Here is a 17,238-nt window from a genome sequence, read left to right as displayed (position 1 = left end):
GCCATAAAGTAAAGCCCAGCTGTGAATCATGTTTGAACTAGTCAAAGCTAGAGGTAGTGCAGGTGTGCTGCAGAGCTACAACAGCATTGGCTTCAGGTGTGGGGAGGGTGAGGAAGCCACAAAAAGAGGCTCTGGCTGTTAGAGTAACTTCAACGTATCATTTCTTCTCCTCACTTGTGGGAGCTTTCTGCTGTTCTTATTCAGGTAAGGAAGCCTGAGTAAAAGCAGCATAACTGTATTTAGCGTACTTTCTTAAGAGAAGCAAATTTGGCTCTTGTGTATTCCCTTCTGCAATCAAATTGCTATTAGGTAATTTAGGCTCAGTGTGAAGAATAAGATGGGTGTCTACCGTATGCAGCACAGAACAATAACAACAAAAATAATTCTAGAGAGTAGAGAAGCCTAAAGCTGTATCTAGGGGATACAAATAGAAGAGTGTAATTTGTACAATAACTTGAGTTTCCCATTTATACAAAACATAGATCTTATTTTCAGACTCCACTTCATATAGTAAATTCATGTATGTTTTCTTTCTTCCCTGGCAAAATAAGGTGTTTTCCAAAGAGAGAAATAGCAGGGCAGGAGGCCACAGCTGCAGAAATAAGAACAAGGAGCAAAAAAAAAAATGCTTGTAGACTTAAAAACCTGAATTTTTGCATTTTAAAGCACACATCCAATTGGAATTGGAAGTAGAATAGTTGTTAGCTCCGATACCTGTAATAGGATCCGAGACTCTGGGTCCAGCATAGAGAGTGGGCTGTGAAAGCTGCAGTGTGTGTGCTGAGGCAATATTGTCAAAAGGGCTCTAGAGCTGGCTGTGTGGGAGGATGGAGGAGGCTAATGCCACCAAGATCCCCAAATGTGTATTGTCTCCTGACTATAGAGATTAAGGTCCTTGGAATCTCTTACAAGGACCAATGTGAGAACTGACATTTAATTTCTTGAAAAGCAGTTTGAAAGGAGCTGACCGGCACTTTATCCACGGAATATCTGTAACGTACAATCATTCTGAGGCAGGGAGTGCAAGCTCCCCCAACATGGAAATTGTCGAGCTATTGCCTTTTCAATACAGTTTGTAGAAGGACAAAGCCACTGACTTGTTACTGCTTACATGAAGAATAGTGAAGAAAAATGAAGAAGAGGAAATCAATCAAATAATAATCCTTGTTAGTAAAGGATGCTTTCATGTACTGCATGCAACCTGTATGCTGCACTACTCTGATCGTAAATAACTACTCGTACATAAAATGAGATAAAACTGTGGTTGTTTAGTCTGAAAGTGAGAAGCAAGAAGTCCTGACTGCACATTAAGCACTCTGTGGGTCGGAAATATGCTCTGTGTTAGAATAACTAATAATATTCCACAAAATCAAGGGAATCAGAAATGTTTTGGAGCGTATGGCCATTTCTGCTAATCTGCATCTCTATATTTGCCTTAGGACTGTACTGGTTGTGAGAAGACTCTTACAAGGTGTTTTCTTCTCTCATTTTTATATGTATTAGTCATGGCCGTTCTCAGAGATATGACACAATTTAGTGGGTCAGTTGCCCGACCTTGTATGACAATCCCTGTATTCTTCTGATACTACGAGAATGGTGAAACTTTTTTTTAATGTTATCATCCTCCAAATTAATTCATCTAGGCTAAAGAACAGATCTGTCTTCATCAAGTATCAGGCTAGTGTGTATTCCTCTAATTCTTTGGAGGACAAGTGGAAAACAAGTTGTTCTGATATAAAAAGTATCTTCTGTGGAAGTGCCAACTTCCTTCCATATATTTTTCTGTTCTTGCTAGTGTTTCATGGGATTTGTCGCTGTCATATTAACTTTATTTCTTTGGGAAACTGCGTGATAAGCAGTATCTATCCCAGTGCTGCAGACCTGCTTCTGTTCCACAGGGGCTTGAGTGTCTTTTGCCACAGTACACTCGAATTTTTTTTTTAATTCCCAAAATTTTCCTGTCCAAGTGAGTGATATCCACCTTACTGTAGCAAACTGAGCTAGCTCCAGTTCTCTCATTTGTAATTAGTTCCTCTCTTGCCTAGAAGGATTGGACCTGGAAGTCCCCAAGTCACAAACATGAACTACTTTCTGAAAACACTGATTATTTTCTAATCTAGTATATGCAGTTATTTGTGCTTAAATAAGATCTGGTTTAGATCAGGAAAGTGGCTGCTATAGAGGTTTCTAGAAGGAATTTTCCTCTTGAAAGACACACAGAGTATTGCACGTGGGCAAAGAATTCATTAGGACAAAGGCTCCTTCTCACGGGTAAATATTGGCTTGTGCCAGAATTAGTGCTCTAGGTTCGAAGAAACGAGTTTGATTACTATAACATGGTGATTTCTAGTTGCTGTCTCTTCTTGACAGAAGTCAGCATTGAGCTGGTTGGATGCTGACTGTGAGTACAGAAAAATACTATAGGAGTCTCTTACACCCTTACTATAGGTTTCTCAGTTATACCATTCAATGACACAAAGCCACAGTTACCTGGCTGTGTCTCAAACATGTTAAATCCCATGTAACCAGCCCCACAACAAAACCTCAAATACTTGGCTGTGATGTATGGTGTTATAATGAGGCTGGAGCTCAGTTCACTAGCCAACTTAATGCATCTTAATGTTCTAACACGCTTTAGTTTCATATCTAGGACAAATGCTGTAGTAAAGTTTTACTTAAAGCAGGTCTGTTTTGCAAAATGAGTCTTGCATATAGAACAAAACACTCATTGTCACTTTACTGTTTAAACCTTTATTATTGCTGCTTTTTTTTTCCTGGTACAATGGGCTTTTATGTACCAAACAGCTGTGTTCATCATGTTTATTTAGAAGGCATCCATTGTAGTGGGAGAAGTCTGGAGGACAAAAATCTTGGTGCAGTGCTAGACTATTCTGTGGGTGCTGGCACTTTTTTTTTTCTGTCCAGTTCCTTTGGTCAGCATGCAAGTCACATACACAGGCACTGCCATGCAGACTTGCAAACCCTGTATAATAGCGACTTTTCACAAGTGCTGTCTCTTATTCCAAGCGTCCTTCTCCAGAATTTTTCAATTGCAAGGCAACATACAGGACACGAGACTATTTTACACCCTATGATCCTATCATTTCTCCATTCGTTGCTATTTTGGCCCCTCATTAGGTCACTTTCCAAATATTGTGTACAGCTATGTGTCAATCATTGTCACAGCTCAGCTCTAGGCTAAGCCAACCCAGGACAAAACTGAGAGGAAAAAAAAACAACTAACCAAAGCAAGCACTGTGCAGAAAACAGTCAACAGTTTAACTGTGGAAAGCTATGTGTAGTTCCAAAGATAGCATAAGCCCACTTGATGCAAAAGCAGCATATGGTACTAATGTTCCCCAAAATAATTTTACGCAGTTGAAATACTTAGTATATACCCAGTGGCACCTGCAAATAAACACGTTAGAATCTCAAGAATTAAGAGCATGATGCCGTAGGAAACTCTTGGGTGACCCCTGCCAAAACAGCAGTCTAGTTTCTAGTTTTTGGAAAGAATAGAGCATCTAACATATTGACAGAACTTTTTTTGAGCAACAGTATCTCTAACACCTTCTAAATATTTGAATGAAAGCTGCTGTAGAAGCAGGCAGCGTTAGCCTGTGGAAACGAAGGGCTGCCTGCTTTCTTTGGGGTGTATCCAGCAGGTCAGATTCACCCCCATGCCGTATGAGATGGCTGTGCCCCCATCCCTCCTTTCAGGTTACTCTGTATTGACATACAGTTCAGGTAAAGATTTGAAACATAGAAGCGTCTCCGTCAGCCACACAGTCAATGCTATTGTTGTCACAGGCTGGAAAATGAACTGGAACAAACGAACATACTTCATCTTTCAAAAATATTAAAATATCTACATAGAATGAAATGGCTCCTTATTTCCTGAGCGGTGAATGCCCTAGGCTTTCTACAGAGCTGGCATTCTCAGTTGTTGTCATTCATGTGGCTCAGGAAACTGTAATGAGGTTAAAAATAGTGTAAAAAAAAAAAAAAAAAAAATTGCCACCGTACAGCTTATAGATTATAGGAATCCATGCAGCAATGCAGCTAAGGTGACCGCTGGGATCCAAAAGCAGCATGGCTGGGGAGGCTGTGAAGGGGCTGATCACTCCGAGCTGGGGCTGGGGAAGGCCTGGCATACCGGGGAAATGATTTTCCAGAAGAAAGGAGAAGACAGTTTGGGGTGAAAAAATGGAAAGAAATGTGAGCCAAGTGGAAAGGGAGAGAGTGTGACAAAAGGATTAGCACCTATTTGCAACCAGTACAGTGGATGCAGAAAATGAACTTGGAGGGAACTTTAAGGAAAAGAAAACTGTTTCTCAGAGACTGTTTCAAAGGCTTCCTGGATGCAGCCTCCATTTACTTGTTTCTTCCTTTTTTTCCCAGGAAGAAAAAGGACCCGTTGTGAGCAGAATGCATCCCAACTTGATCAAACACAGACCTGAATGGAGTCCCAGTTTGGAGGAAGTCCAGGTAGGCCAAACCCCTGGAGTCTTGTTGCTACCTGGGCGCCATGAAGCTTGTAAGCCAAGCAGAAAGGGGCAAAATCTACAATTTGAAATCAACAGGTAGGTGGCTGGAAGTTTACATTACACTGCCTGTTAGTGTTTTTGCAAAATCAATGTGCTTGATAAGTCTCTGTGTATTTTTAAACTAGGTATGGTATGTTGTGCTTAATAAGGCTGGGTAGATCAGATTGAATGGATTTGGAAATAGACACTATTTTTGAAAGTATATATTTTGAGACTGGATGTGTTTTGTGGAATTCTTAAGAAGGAAGAAAGAATTTCTTATTAAGGAAAAAAAGGATGTGTACATATAACTCTGGCTCTTAACTATGAAGAGCTATAACACCATAACAGTTAGGGAATTTGATGTGGTTTTAACCACCTCGTATCTTTGGTGAATAAACAGAAACATGTATTTTGACTGAGAGTACTTTCTAAACCTACGCTTTAACTTAAATGGTGCTGGGAGGGCTCTGAAATGTCATTCTGTGGGAACTGCTAGAGCTGGTCGGCTGCATAGCTCATCTAACCCTGATCAAATGGAGCCACTGTTGAATGTCTGTAGCAGGAGGTCCGTGGTATGGAGTAATGACATTGTTGGATCTTTTCTGGAGGGGCTGTGAGCGGTGGTGTGCGAGGTGCCACCTTGCAGTATCTCCACGCATGTGAAGTCCCTCCAATGCAGAAGTGCTTGACCTCAACAACTTCCTGTGACAGGGAGTTCCACAGTGAATTGTCTTTGCATACCCTGGTTTTTTAGCTTCCTTCCCTTTGGTTTCATTTAGTCGTGTTCTTGTGTTATGAAATTTGCACAAAACTTTTTTCACTCTGTTTTTGTCACGTTCCTGTTTATATCTCTTCCTTCCAAATAATGCCAGCCTCTGATCTCTCTTAAACTACATAAAAAGCTTGATATAAAGAATATGTCTCATTAAAGGGGGGGGGTAGAGGGATTTTTCCATGTTGTTACGGTCGTAGCACTTTCTGTGTGTCCCCCTCCTCGTACCCCGGCACCGTCCCGGCAGGGCAAGGGAAGTCGGTGTAACCATTTACCAGACTGTCAACACGGGCGGCGGGCGGAGGCGGCGGCGGGGGCAGCCTCGCCAATGCCGCTCGGGCGGCGGCGCCTCGCCCCGGCGGCCCGTTAGCGGGTCGGGCGCCGCCGCCAGCGCCGAGGGGCCGCGGGGAGCGAGGGAGCGCGCTCCGGCGGGGCGGGAAGGGACCGGGGAACGAGCCTGCGCCGCCGGCCGAGCGTCCCCAGCCGTGCGGGGCGCGGAGCGGGGCCGCCCCGTCCCGCCGGCGGGCTCGGTGCTGGCTCGGAGGGTGGGGGGGAAGCTGCCCAGGCATCATGGCGGTTGCGGCCCGGGGGGGGCTGGGGGCTGCGCGCCGGACTCACCTCGCTCCGCTGGAGCTGGAAGAAGCTGTTGAGATAGCTGGAGCTGAGCGAGGAGCCCAGCTCCGGGTTGTTCTTGGTGTAGCCGAGGTCGGGGTGCTGGGACGAGGACGGTTCGGGTCTGAAGGCATCGAAGGCGCTGGCCTGGTGCGTGTCTTGCAGCGAGAGATAGACCCAGTTGAGGAGCTGGGCGGGCTGGTAGACGGACGCGGCGCTGGTGTCGATGGCTGACAACAAGCTCATCTTTCCCCACGGGCTCTGCCGGCGGCGGCTGTCCCCGCGGTGCCGCTCCCCCTCCCCGCGCTCCGAACGGCGCCGCTCTCTCGTCCCTGCCCGGGGTGCTGCCTCCTCGCCGCCCGGAGGAGAGGCCGGGGGCTCGCTGCTGGGCCCCGCGCCGCTCTCGCTGCCCCTAAGGCCGGCGGCGCCCGCCCAGCCCCGACGCTCCGCGCAGCACGGGCATCGCTGCCGCCGCCCGCGGGCTCCGCAGGAAACTTTCTGCGCTCTCCCGCCCGGCCGGTGCCTGCCCCGCTATCTGTCTTTATTCCCACTCCCGCAGGCAGCGGCGGGGAGGGGCTGCCGGCGCTACGGCAGCGGCGCCGCGCCCCCATAGGCCTCTTGCCCGCCGCGGGGGTGCGGGGGGCGGGCGGTGGCCGCGCCGCTGGATGCAGGGGCGTCCCGGCGCCGCTCCGCCCCCGGCCCTGCCCGGCTCTGTGTGTGTGTGTGTGTGTGTGTGTGTATATCTGTTCTACGTGTGTGCGTGTACCGGCGGAGGTCCCCGGGCCGCTGGCCGGGGGTGTCCCCGGGCCGCTGGCGACTTGCCCGCCTGGTGTGCGCTGGCTCGCTCGCTCCCCGGCCTTCCTTTTCCTCCTTCCTGAAGGTTTTTACGCGCAACAGACGCAAAGCCTTCCCGAACGCTGCTCGCCGGGCCCTTTCGGGGTTGTTTTTAACTCTGCAAGTTTCGCTTGGTGACTCGTCAGCCCGCCCTCCCTTTTCACTCTCGTGTCTATTTCTTGCCGATGCTAGGAGCTCATCGTAACCTGAGATTCCTTCTCATTAAATCTCTGTCAAAACTCCAGGTTTATGAAGGCTTGCTCGGTCGCTGAGGTTGTGCCAAGCCTTGCAGAGTCAGGGTTTCCCAAATAAGGCAGGCAAGCGGGCGATGTTCCCTTTGAAATCCATCTAGGTAGCCCTGGCGCAGGCTCTCGGGGAGCCTGGCTGCGGTGGGATACACTGGAGTTAAAGCTAAGTAGGCCTTTTAAGGAGTTAGTAGCACAAAAGAGGATGATGAATGATTCTCCTTTTAGGAAGGAGCCTGAGTGGGTAAGCTGGTAATTACAGTTCATAAACTCTTCACCGCTGCCTTCCCTGCAATGAGTGGAGCAGGGCAGCTATTTCCCACTTGGGTACAAACATTTGTAGCAATCAAACTGGGAGTTTTCTTTTTAAACCCAAAGGAACTCCCGGGAAGTAACTTAAAAACTTGAGCAGAGCTCCTTGTACTCTTCTGAGCGACAGGAGGATAGAAATTTGTGTCTTCCCAGTGTGGTCTTGCAGGGGGTGGGAAGCCTTCCTTACTTAGACAACAGAAAAAATCTGAGCTTTGAAACATCAAAGTTAGCGTCTAGGTTTGCCATAATGAGCCATATGTCTGCTAAGATTGAAGAAAAATTGCTGTTTCTGAAAAGGCATGGAGACAACCAATAGAAAATGCAGGTCAGCATATGCACAGCAGAAAACGCTATTAAATTGTCAACTGCAAACACCAAAGATGGATGTGTTTTACTTTTGAGAGCATGTAGTTAAGGCAGCACAGCTATCTGCTTGCAGGAGTTTAAGTGAAGGTGAGGATTGTAACTTTGCAGAACTTTGCAGAAGGTGAGGGTAAAGTTTGGAACAGCTGAAGCAAACTCAGCTCCTTCAGTGGTGCTAATATATCTTGTTGGTTTTTTTTTTTAATGACAAAGTCCTTGCTGTATGAATGCAGTTAGCTCATTTATAAGCTGTCTTGGTCTGCAAGCCTTTTGGAGCAAATCCAAACATGCATATCAGCATGAGAGGGCAGAAACTAGCCAGTGTAAAAGGTCTCTAGCTCTAACTGTCCACAGCACAGATCCTAACAGAAGAATTAAATCAAATTGCATCCCAAACTCAAACAATTGCATAATGTTTCAAAGAAGCAAAAAAGATGAATGAGGTTTAGTGACTTAATAAGTTTTGGTGGAGGCGGATGACTTTCCAGGATTTGCTGGTAAATGGAAGAAGAACAAGAAATAGATCACATCTGAAGAACTTGCCTTTGTGGCAGATGGTGATAGTGAAGTCAGGATATGGCAGAAAGTCTGTGAGGAGGAACTAGGCTCAAGCTGCTTGTTTTGTTGTTGTGGACTTTGGTTTTTGTAGGCATGTGAATTTCTTCCTTAACGATGATTTCTGTTCTTATCACTTCCCTCTTTCACTTGATAAATTTAAAACAAAATACATGTATTTTTCTTTGACAGCTACACTGTTCATTCTGTTTAGTAACATGCTGTGAAGCAAATGGGAGTCCTGAACAAGCAGAGAAGATAATGTAACAGGGCTCTTGTCGTGAAGGAGGTCAGACCGCAGAGTGGCTGAGGTGATACAATGTTTTGGACCCAAGTGTGTTTGGTATATTTTGATACTTCTTTTCCAAACTGAATATAGCCCGCACTGTAGTCGGTGGGTTGGTTTGATTGCTTCAGTTGGGCAACACAGTTCAGATTGCAGCAGAGCAAGGGCAGGCAGAGTTGGAATGCACCGATGGCGGCAGCTGCTCTCAGAGGTGCAGCAGCCCCCAGCACGACAAGGACAACATGCTTCCCACCAGATGCATTTGAACATTGAGAGGTTTTGGCTGGAACCTCCCCTTGATAGTCGCTCTGGTGGCGTCTAGTAACCACACAGAGAAATGAGTGAACTGAATAGGTGCTTTATTTAGCATATCAAGAAATGGAAAAGGCTGCATATGCCTCAGCTATGAGTAGCTTAACTAAAGATCACCCTCACTTTGAGATTCAGTTGTCATTCTGGTCTTCTGCTGAAGGTTCTGCTGGAGAACAGTTTCTAAGCAGTTTCTCTCCCTTTCTGGCCTTAATGCTGCTCTTAGTTTAGCAAAATGCTGCTGCCATATTTGCTACAGTCCAGTTATGCTCAAGATAGTGTTTTGTTTTGGTTTGGTTTTGTTTTTTCATAGTAAGCCCTCTTTCTTCACCTCTAGAAGCCGCAGATTAGCAGGGAGAAGATTGGTACAAACGGTCTTTTTAGCAGACATGTCACAGTAGAGAAAAAAAGTTGTGAAGGGCAGTTGCATCTGTTGTCCTCTAAAATATTTGAGACAAAACTGTTCAATGAAACATCCAATGGCTGCATGATGTCTCAGGATGTGCACAGTCCCTATTGATTATGTCAAGGTAGTGTATGAGTGACATCAACTATATAGATTATGCATCAGCCTTATGGTGCTAAAACAGTTGTTTTTTTATCATCCTGATTTTATTCATGAGTAGTGCTAAGAAGTAAAGAAAAAACAACTGGAACTGTAACATGAAACTCTAAATAATCTGAATGGCTTAAGTGGCTTGGAAAATAGAAGCCTTGAAACAGTTCAAAGGCAAACACAGAGATAGGATCCAGCATCTTCAGACCTATTCCCTAAGTAGTAGGTGACCATGTCATTTATTCAAAATTACTTTATAACTGCTCACTCAGCCTGTCCCCTTAGTGAGCTGGACCTCTTCCAGCTGCTCTCTTCCCAAGGCATCTCTGCATGAGAAACATGATTTTCCACTTCTGGCCAGGACTTGTTTTTTCCTAATCTATTGTAGTTATGTTCCTGCTTTCAGTGTTCATACCTTTAGATGATGTCAGCCTTACACTGTGTGATTTTTTTTTTTTTTCTTTAATGTACTCCATATTTTAAAAATGAATATGCCTTAAAAGCAAATATCCTGGATTCTCAAACTTTAAAAGGTGTCTTGATCTGAACTGCTGTCTTCTTAGTCTACTTCTAGATTAGATGGGGCTTTGAAAGGAAAACAGGATGAATACCCCAAACTGCCAATAAGACTAGAGAAACCAGGTAACCTGAACTCACCACTGTATTCTCTGGATTCTGTAATGAGGATATACATAATGTAAGAGGCCATTCAGCTACAGTGTAGCTGGAATATTCCAAGTGAATGTTTTTCATATGCTGCAGCAGAGATTCTTATCTTATTATGAAATAATTTAGCTATGTGATGGAAACAGTGTGTAAGCACTCTTCAAATTATGAGAAGCTATTTCAGCAGAGTCGTAAACTGTAAAAGTACATCTGCATGTGGCATTTCTGAGTTATGGACATTACAGCCACTTGTGTTTGCTATTTAGGTACAAGAGTTCTGCTGCCAGCAATGAAACATAATGTAAACCGCTTTGTGAAACTTGGTCTAGGAAATGCATGTGCTTGGGTGTGTTATACCATGTATTTTTGCAGCTATCTAAAGGCTCATCTTCAACCTAGTGCTTGGGTAAAAAAATCAGAATTCCTGTTTTCTTCCTCTAAGCAGAAGTGACTTATAGCTACTCTTCCTTCCCTAGCTTTGATGTAGAAAGATCTGGAAATGGAAGAATATGAATTTGTAGCTCATTCATATGTAGAATTTTGGTAAATATATACCATTTGCAATAATGACTTGCTGTGGGTTGTGCGTCCAGCACAATTCCTACAGGGCTGTCTCAAACCACCAAACGGGTAACTGGTGTATCAGATCCTCCTGGAGCACACAGGTTTTGCACCTGGCTGGTTTATGGTTTCAGGTCTTGGAGCCTCCACACTTGCTCTGTGTTAAGATGTCAGTGCATTACTGAGTAATTGCATGAAAGATGCCCTGGCCATGAGTAGTTGTGTGAGAAGTACTGGTTTGATTTTTTTTTTTTTTTTTTTAAATTTATTTAAAAAAATTTTTTTTTAAATTATTTTGCAGAGCTTCCCACAGACTCTTCAGCAGCAGCACAGGCTTCTGAGGTGTTCATTTCATTTCTAAAAGGCAGTAGCTTCTTGTCTCTAGTACAGGCGTAAATGTACAGCATCCCTGTCCAAAAACAGCTGAGGCATCTTGTCCCTTTTGCTTAGCCCACCTTAGCCCCTGTCTCTCGTTTGATGCAGGGATCCAAGCGTGGGAGCCCAAGGGAACGGGCAGAGCAGGGCAGAACCAGGGCAGGGGCAGCCCAGCTGCCTCCCCTGGAGGTGTCTGCCCTGGAACTGCTGCTGGCACTGCCTCCGCCAGCCAGAGAAACGCAGGCAAGAAGGAGGTCTGGAGAGTTACTGTCACCTGGGAATCCCCCTGACTCACCTTATGCTGTAGGAGACCTTTTACTGAGGGCATTTCTTGAATGTCCTCAGTGCTTTCTGACTGGCTACCAAATGAAGAAGATACGTACTGCCTGTGGAGCCCCTTAAAGACATAGGTGTTAAAGGATGCAATAAAAATACTCCAACAGCTGCCCAAGGAGGGAGAACATGACTTTTTTTTTTTTTTATGTGTGGACTGTTTCATTTGTACCTTTTTGTGCATGCCTTTACTGTGTATGATGTCTCTGCCCACCTGCTTCTCTCATTAAATTCATGGTACAGCAAGCTCCAGGAGCCAGATATGGTGCCTAATTGCTTGCCATGTCTTCTCTGTGCTCTCCTGGGAGCTCAACCAGATTCTCTCTTCCAAGAAATATAAACTCTGAGTTTGCTGAGGTAGAACAAGGCTTCAGTAAAATAAGAGAGCCATTGCAGGAAGGAGAAGAGAACGATGGAGATAATGAAATGGTAATTGGTGGATGGCACAGGCCATAGTAGTTAATAGGAGATGAAGGACATGACAGGGGAGTAGTAGGACCTATGAACAGAGTGGCCGTGGTGGGACTGGAAGCTGGGATTGTAGCTGCAATTAGCTTTTGGTAATGGGTTATTTAACTGCTTTTTGTGGAAGTGTTGATTGTTCTTAAGTCAGCTCAGGTCTGGAAGCAGTGTTTTATCCATCGTGTGGGAATCTGCTTGCACCACAGTTGTCACAGAGAATATTGCTACTTTCTGTTTCAACATTGCATCACGCTGATTTCTGCTTAATGCCTTCTTTACATATCTGTGGTTTTGCTTTTTCTGCATTTTCCACTAGACTGGATAACAGAATGATTATTTCATTTGTTCACAAGTACATGGACCTTACCCATTCTGAGTTGCCATGTCAATTCCAGAGCTGGCATTTCTCTTAATTAGCACTAACCCTGTTGCTTCCTGGTTACTTTTGTTGACATGTTATTTATATTAGAACTGGAAACTCTTTAAGAAGGTTTTAGGCAGTTCTTTACATGAAAGGAATGAACTGCAGATATCTGAAGACAAGAGATTTTTATTTTCATGTCCTGAAACTTGGACCTCTGTCTCACATGAGGGCTCAACGATTGCTTTGGTCAGCACACCTCACATGCCTATGAAATTCTCCAGGATCATATAGAACTTGTCCTGCATATCATCTGGTTTTGAGTTGTCTAATTCAGCTAATGGGATGACAATAAGTACTGATCCATTTAGAGCTCTGGATGCGAAGAAGCTGTCACTTAGTGTCATCCCATCAGGGACCTAAAAGTCATCAGCTTTGGTAACAGATACGCAGTGTACAGGTTTTGGATCAGATTTACTACATCAGTTCTAGTGTATGGTTTTATGGGAACAATGATATTGGTGCGGGCATAAAATATGGATTAAGCTACTTTAGTAAAAAAACTTTCCATATATGTACACTTATCAATTACAGATAAAATTCATGGTGATATTGCATAAGCTAGCACTGCTTCTGGAATGCTAAAACCCTTACTTAAAATCATTAAAATCTATCCTCTGCCTTTGTAAGCCAGGCTGGTTTTTCACCTCAATTAATACAACTGACAAACATCTTTCTCACTTTCTCACGTATATGTATTGTTAGTAAAAGCACTGTAGTCCAGTCCCCATGTACCATAGTCCAATCGCTCACCAAGAAAAAGATTCACAAGGGAAAAAAATGCTATTCCAAGGCCTGTGTAAAAACAGAGTTCTTGGTAGAGGGTTGCTTGTCCCTGATCAAATTCACATTAGCCCTGTTTAATTCAATCAAAGGCAAAGCATCAACTTCTAACAACACATGTTTTGTTTCTTCAAAACAATCCTAAATAAGAAAGATGAAGTGATAGCGGAGATGACAGTAAATAAATGAACGAGAATGGTATAGGTACTCCTGCTTTAGGGGAAAAATATACACCACTCCTTGGTGTAAAACTGCAATATTTTGAGCAATACCATTCTTCTGGAAATTTTTCTTGCTGGCTAACCTGAAACTTTATTTTTCCTCTCTGTGTTGTTCTAGACATTATTGCAGACCCATACAGTGAACCTTCTAAGGCTGGTAACAGCCCGCACATACTGACCTGACCCTTTCCCATTCAGTGAGGCGAGTAGCTTCTTCTCATATAAAGAGCTGAACAAGCCTACTAGTGTGTCTATTTTAAACACAGCTGTTAATTTGAAGGTGTTAACATGTACCACCTGGTTCTGTGAGGACAGGATTAGCCAAGGGTATCATTAACATTAATAACCTGTTGAATGAAAAGTAAAAATGAAACCTGAGGAAGTCTGCAAGGCTGTAATTGCTCCAAAATTAACTTTCCAGTTAAGTTTCCACCTTATGGAATGTTATATTTGCTAGGAAATGTGAAGAGCCAATGAACAGATGATGTATGTTTTTGATGAAGTAGTGAAAAAAAGTGCGGAGTTTATTTTCCCACTTTTAATATTGATTGCACCTTGTTTTCTTTCACTTGTCTCAGCCCAAGCTGTAGGTCAGGGCCAGCTACAGAGCCTGTATGTAGCTATACAAACACATTCTCCTGCTGACATGCGTCCACCTCGCTGTTTCTGCCACAATATCCTTGCCACTGTAAACCTCTGAGTGAAAAACACTCATCCCCATCAACACTGTCAGAGACACTCTTCAGAAGTACGTCAAAACTGAACTGCTAAGTAAATAAGGACATTGAGAAATAGATGGATGTCCCAGTATAATTCTAATGCTCACCTTACAAAAGAGAGCAAAAGGTCTTGCAAGTATCTACGTGGGGAAAATATGAAGGATAAGTAGAGAAAAAAACCCCACAGTTTAAATCTTTTTGTGATGGCTTCCCTCTACACTTGTTGCCTTTTATATTTCCAGGTAGAACATCTTTCAGGAAAGTGGCTTCAGCTCACCATCAGAAATGCCATACCGGTGATGTCAAAGGCACTGTGTGTTCCTGCCATTGCCAAATTCCTGCTTTGCTAATGGCACAGTTATGTGTTGCGTTCACCAAAAATATTTTTCCATCCCTGAGCAAAGATTTTAACAAATGAATGCTACAGCAAAATTTTACTCAGCACATATTTATCCAGTTCTGGGGAGAAATGTAGCGGCACTTGAGCAAACTGTACTATTTGCGTTAAATATTTTTAATTGGTGAAAATCCTCATACAAAATACTCTGTATTCGTTGACAATATTTGCACAGAAAAGCCTAAATCAAAATGCAAAATTTTGAGTCTCTGGGTCCCCCCAAACCAGCTAGATTTTTCAAAAAGCAAAAACATTGAAGTTTTAGTTGGTATTTATTTATTAATTTATTTTACATGCGTGGAATTATGCAATTGGTTTACTACCTCTTCCGGTACAAATGAAATTATCTGTATCTGTAGCTTGGTTTTACATAGTTGCTGATGTATTTTGAACGAAGAACATGGTGAGAGGGAGTTCAACTGCTATTAAATAGTCTGTATTTATCTCCCTTTTTTGGGTTCAGAGAAAAGGAGAATTAAATTTTTAAAAAGCCTAAAATGTTAGAAAATGGTTATTTTCTACTGTTTTAAGAATTAGAACACTGTGAAGCATAGATGCAAATTCTATATTTTCTGATCTGAAATCAGGGGTGCCAGGTGTTGTCCCTTGTTAGTGAGAACCAAAGGGATCCAGAACAATCATAGGTTCTGTAGGAGAGAAAAAAAAAAAAAGCTCATGTTCTGCTTCATTGCTGGTGTAATGTTAGTACATCACATACATGCTTGTAATTCTGCCTCTATGTAAGCACATGTATTTTGACTATATTTACATCAAAATATAGCAAAGTGGAGGTGACAAGCAACGACATCCAGACTGAGGCACAGCACAAGATGGGCTCATGCTTTTCAGTCAGATTTTTTTCTAGGTCATGAGTGACTTGAATGAAGATGTCAGTATCCTGCATCTGTTATCCCATCTTGCCAGATGTCTTGAGGTGAGATAAGAGGATTTGTGCAGCTAGGAAAAAAAATAAACAGCAACAAACCCACACAAACCCAAACAAACAAAAAGCCCCAAAAAACCAAAACCACTTATCTGCCTTGTGGTGTTTTGTGTGTCAGCAGAAAACTATCAGGCATCCTTTGGCAAACAGAGTGCTACTAGAAAGTTTCACTTGGCTTAAATTTACCTGTATTTAGTAAAGAATATAAAAATATATTAGAAATAATATCCTTTGTTTAATTTCTTTTAAACCTTTTCCCTTGATGAACTGAAAATATGACTGTGCTGCAAATATTGCCAAAATTGTGATTCTCTTAAAAATCTTTTGAGAAGAACTGACAGTGACAACTAATACCCCCAGTAAAATTTTGTGGTTTGGCTTTGATTTGTGGTTAACTGTGGCTGGGGTGTCAGCTGGAGGTGCAATTTACAGAAGTACTTCCAAAATAATAATTCACTTTCAGTTTAGTTGGACAGTTTGAACTGGGTTCAGATTTGGTTCAGTTCTGTATTTTAAAATACCTCTATCTTGTGCTGTTTCTTCACTTCAAAGATTCTCTTGTTCTCTCCACCATTGTAGTTATGTGGTTATAATTCTTTCATAGAGAATGGCTCTAGAAGGCCAATAAATAAATAATTCATGGTATACCCCCTACAGATCTGTTTTTTTGATAGCTTGAAGACTGTATGTTAGCAGGGGGCTTGGGTTACATTGGGAAAATTTTAACAGTCACACTTTTAACATGAATAATTGCTTTTGATCATAATAGCAGGCAGTCTGCAAGGACTAATAAATTCCACTGAGTTACTCAGAGATGTAGCTTAGTCTCCTTGGAATCTATAATGCATTTTTAATCGGACTATTATGGCTCCATGGTACCTGCATATTCCACTGAAAGCTTGAAAACCATTCACTTATAACTCAGTAGAAATTTAAAGAGTCATATATCCTGCCTGGGTTTCTTAAAGTTCTATTTTTGGCTTGTAGTAATTCCCAGAGATTAGGGAAAAGGCCTCATTCTTTTCAACCTGCTTCTCTAAGTGTCCACTTTCCCTTACTTAAATCTTCCTTATCAGTAAACTCATGGTTTCCTTTCTTGGTCTGTAATGGTTTGAGTGTTTATTGTTTTGACAGTCTATTTGGGGAAGTAACAGACCAACCGGCTTTTGGGTGGCACGTGGGGCTATATCTGTACTAGTGAGTACTGTGGCCTGATAGCAGTTATTGTTTTAAAGGAGGATCAATGGACCTGGCATCCACACTCTACTTGTTTCAGGATTTTTTTCCTTAGGGCAAGATCTAGTCTTGCCATCTAGACCAAATGCCTGTCAGCAGCCAGAGAATGTTTCTAGCACAGATTTGTGTTTAGAGCACACTGTCTGTGCTCTGAAATGTGAATAAAAACAGGGTGAAGGAGAACAGCTGCAAGATTTATGACAGGAGCATGCTTCTGGATTAAAATGTTGACATAGATGTTTTCTAGGTGAGCCTACCTGAGAGAACAGAGCATGAACTGGACTGTTCCTCTGCCTTTCCTCCTTGTTGAGAGAAGATGAAGTATACTTCTATTTCTTCTGTGCTGGTCCTGGGACTGAAGGAAAATTCCTGCCTTTCCCACTCCCACCCATTTACGATGGACTATAGCAGTTCTCCCTCCTGTGTGTGGGTTGGTTGATTTGGTGGTATTCTCGGGGTTGGTTTGTTTCCTTCCCACTTTCATGGATTTTCATGCTTTCTCTTCTGTGGAGGCATAAAAGAAGGTGCTCAGCTGAGCTATTAGCTAGAGTTTCAAAATGCTAAGGTGTTGCTCCTGTGTTTTTTGAAGGGCACAGAATACTACATGAATGCTTGCCATATTGACGTTTCAGCAATTGCAGAATATTTTTATGCTATGATACCCTGAATAGTTTGTCTTCAGTCAAACTTTTACGTTGTCATGTGGGTTTTTTTGTTTGGGGTTTTTTGTGTGGTGTTTTTTTATTAT

The 17,238-nt window shown here is 43.0% G+C and overlaps 1 protein-coding gene across 1 annotated transcript in view; it reads right to left on the bottom strand.

Moving 5' to 3' along the window:
• The window catches only part of ZCCHC24 (zinc finger CCHC-type containing 24), a 117,439-nt gene extending 110,914 nt beyond the window's left edge, over nt 1–6,525 (bottom strand). Inside the window, exon 1 of the mRNA XM_065638554.1 lies at nt 5,920–6,525. Within this exon, the coding sequence (XP_065494626.1) occupies nt 5,920–6,159 (240 nt within the window). The 5' untranslated portion in view covers nt 6,160–6,525. The remainder of the gene's footprint in view (nt 1–5,919) is intronic.
• Nucleotides 6,526–17,238: the final 10,713 nt, after the last annotated feature.

The sequence above is a fragment of the Caloenas nicobarica genome, chromosome 7, assembly GCF_036013445.1.
Source record: "Caloenas nicobarica isolate bCalNic1 chromosome 7, bCalNic1.hap1, whole genome shotgun sequence".
NCBI classification, from domain to species: Eukaryota; Metazoa; Chordata; class Aves; order Columbiformes; family Columbidae; genus Caloenas; species Caloenas nicobarica.
The sequence above is the reverse complement of the archived record's forward strand: the minus strand, read 5'-3'. Positions and strand labels throughout refer to the sequence as shown.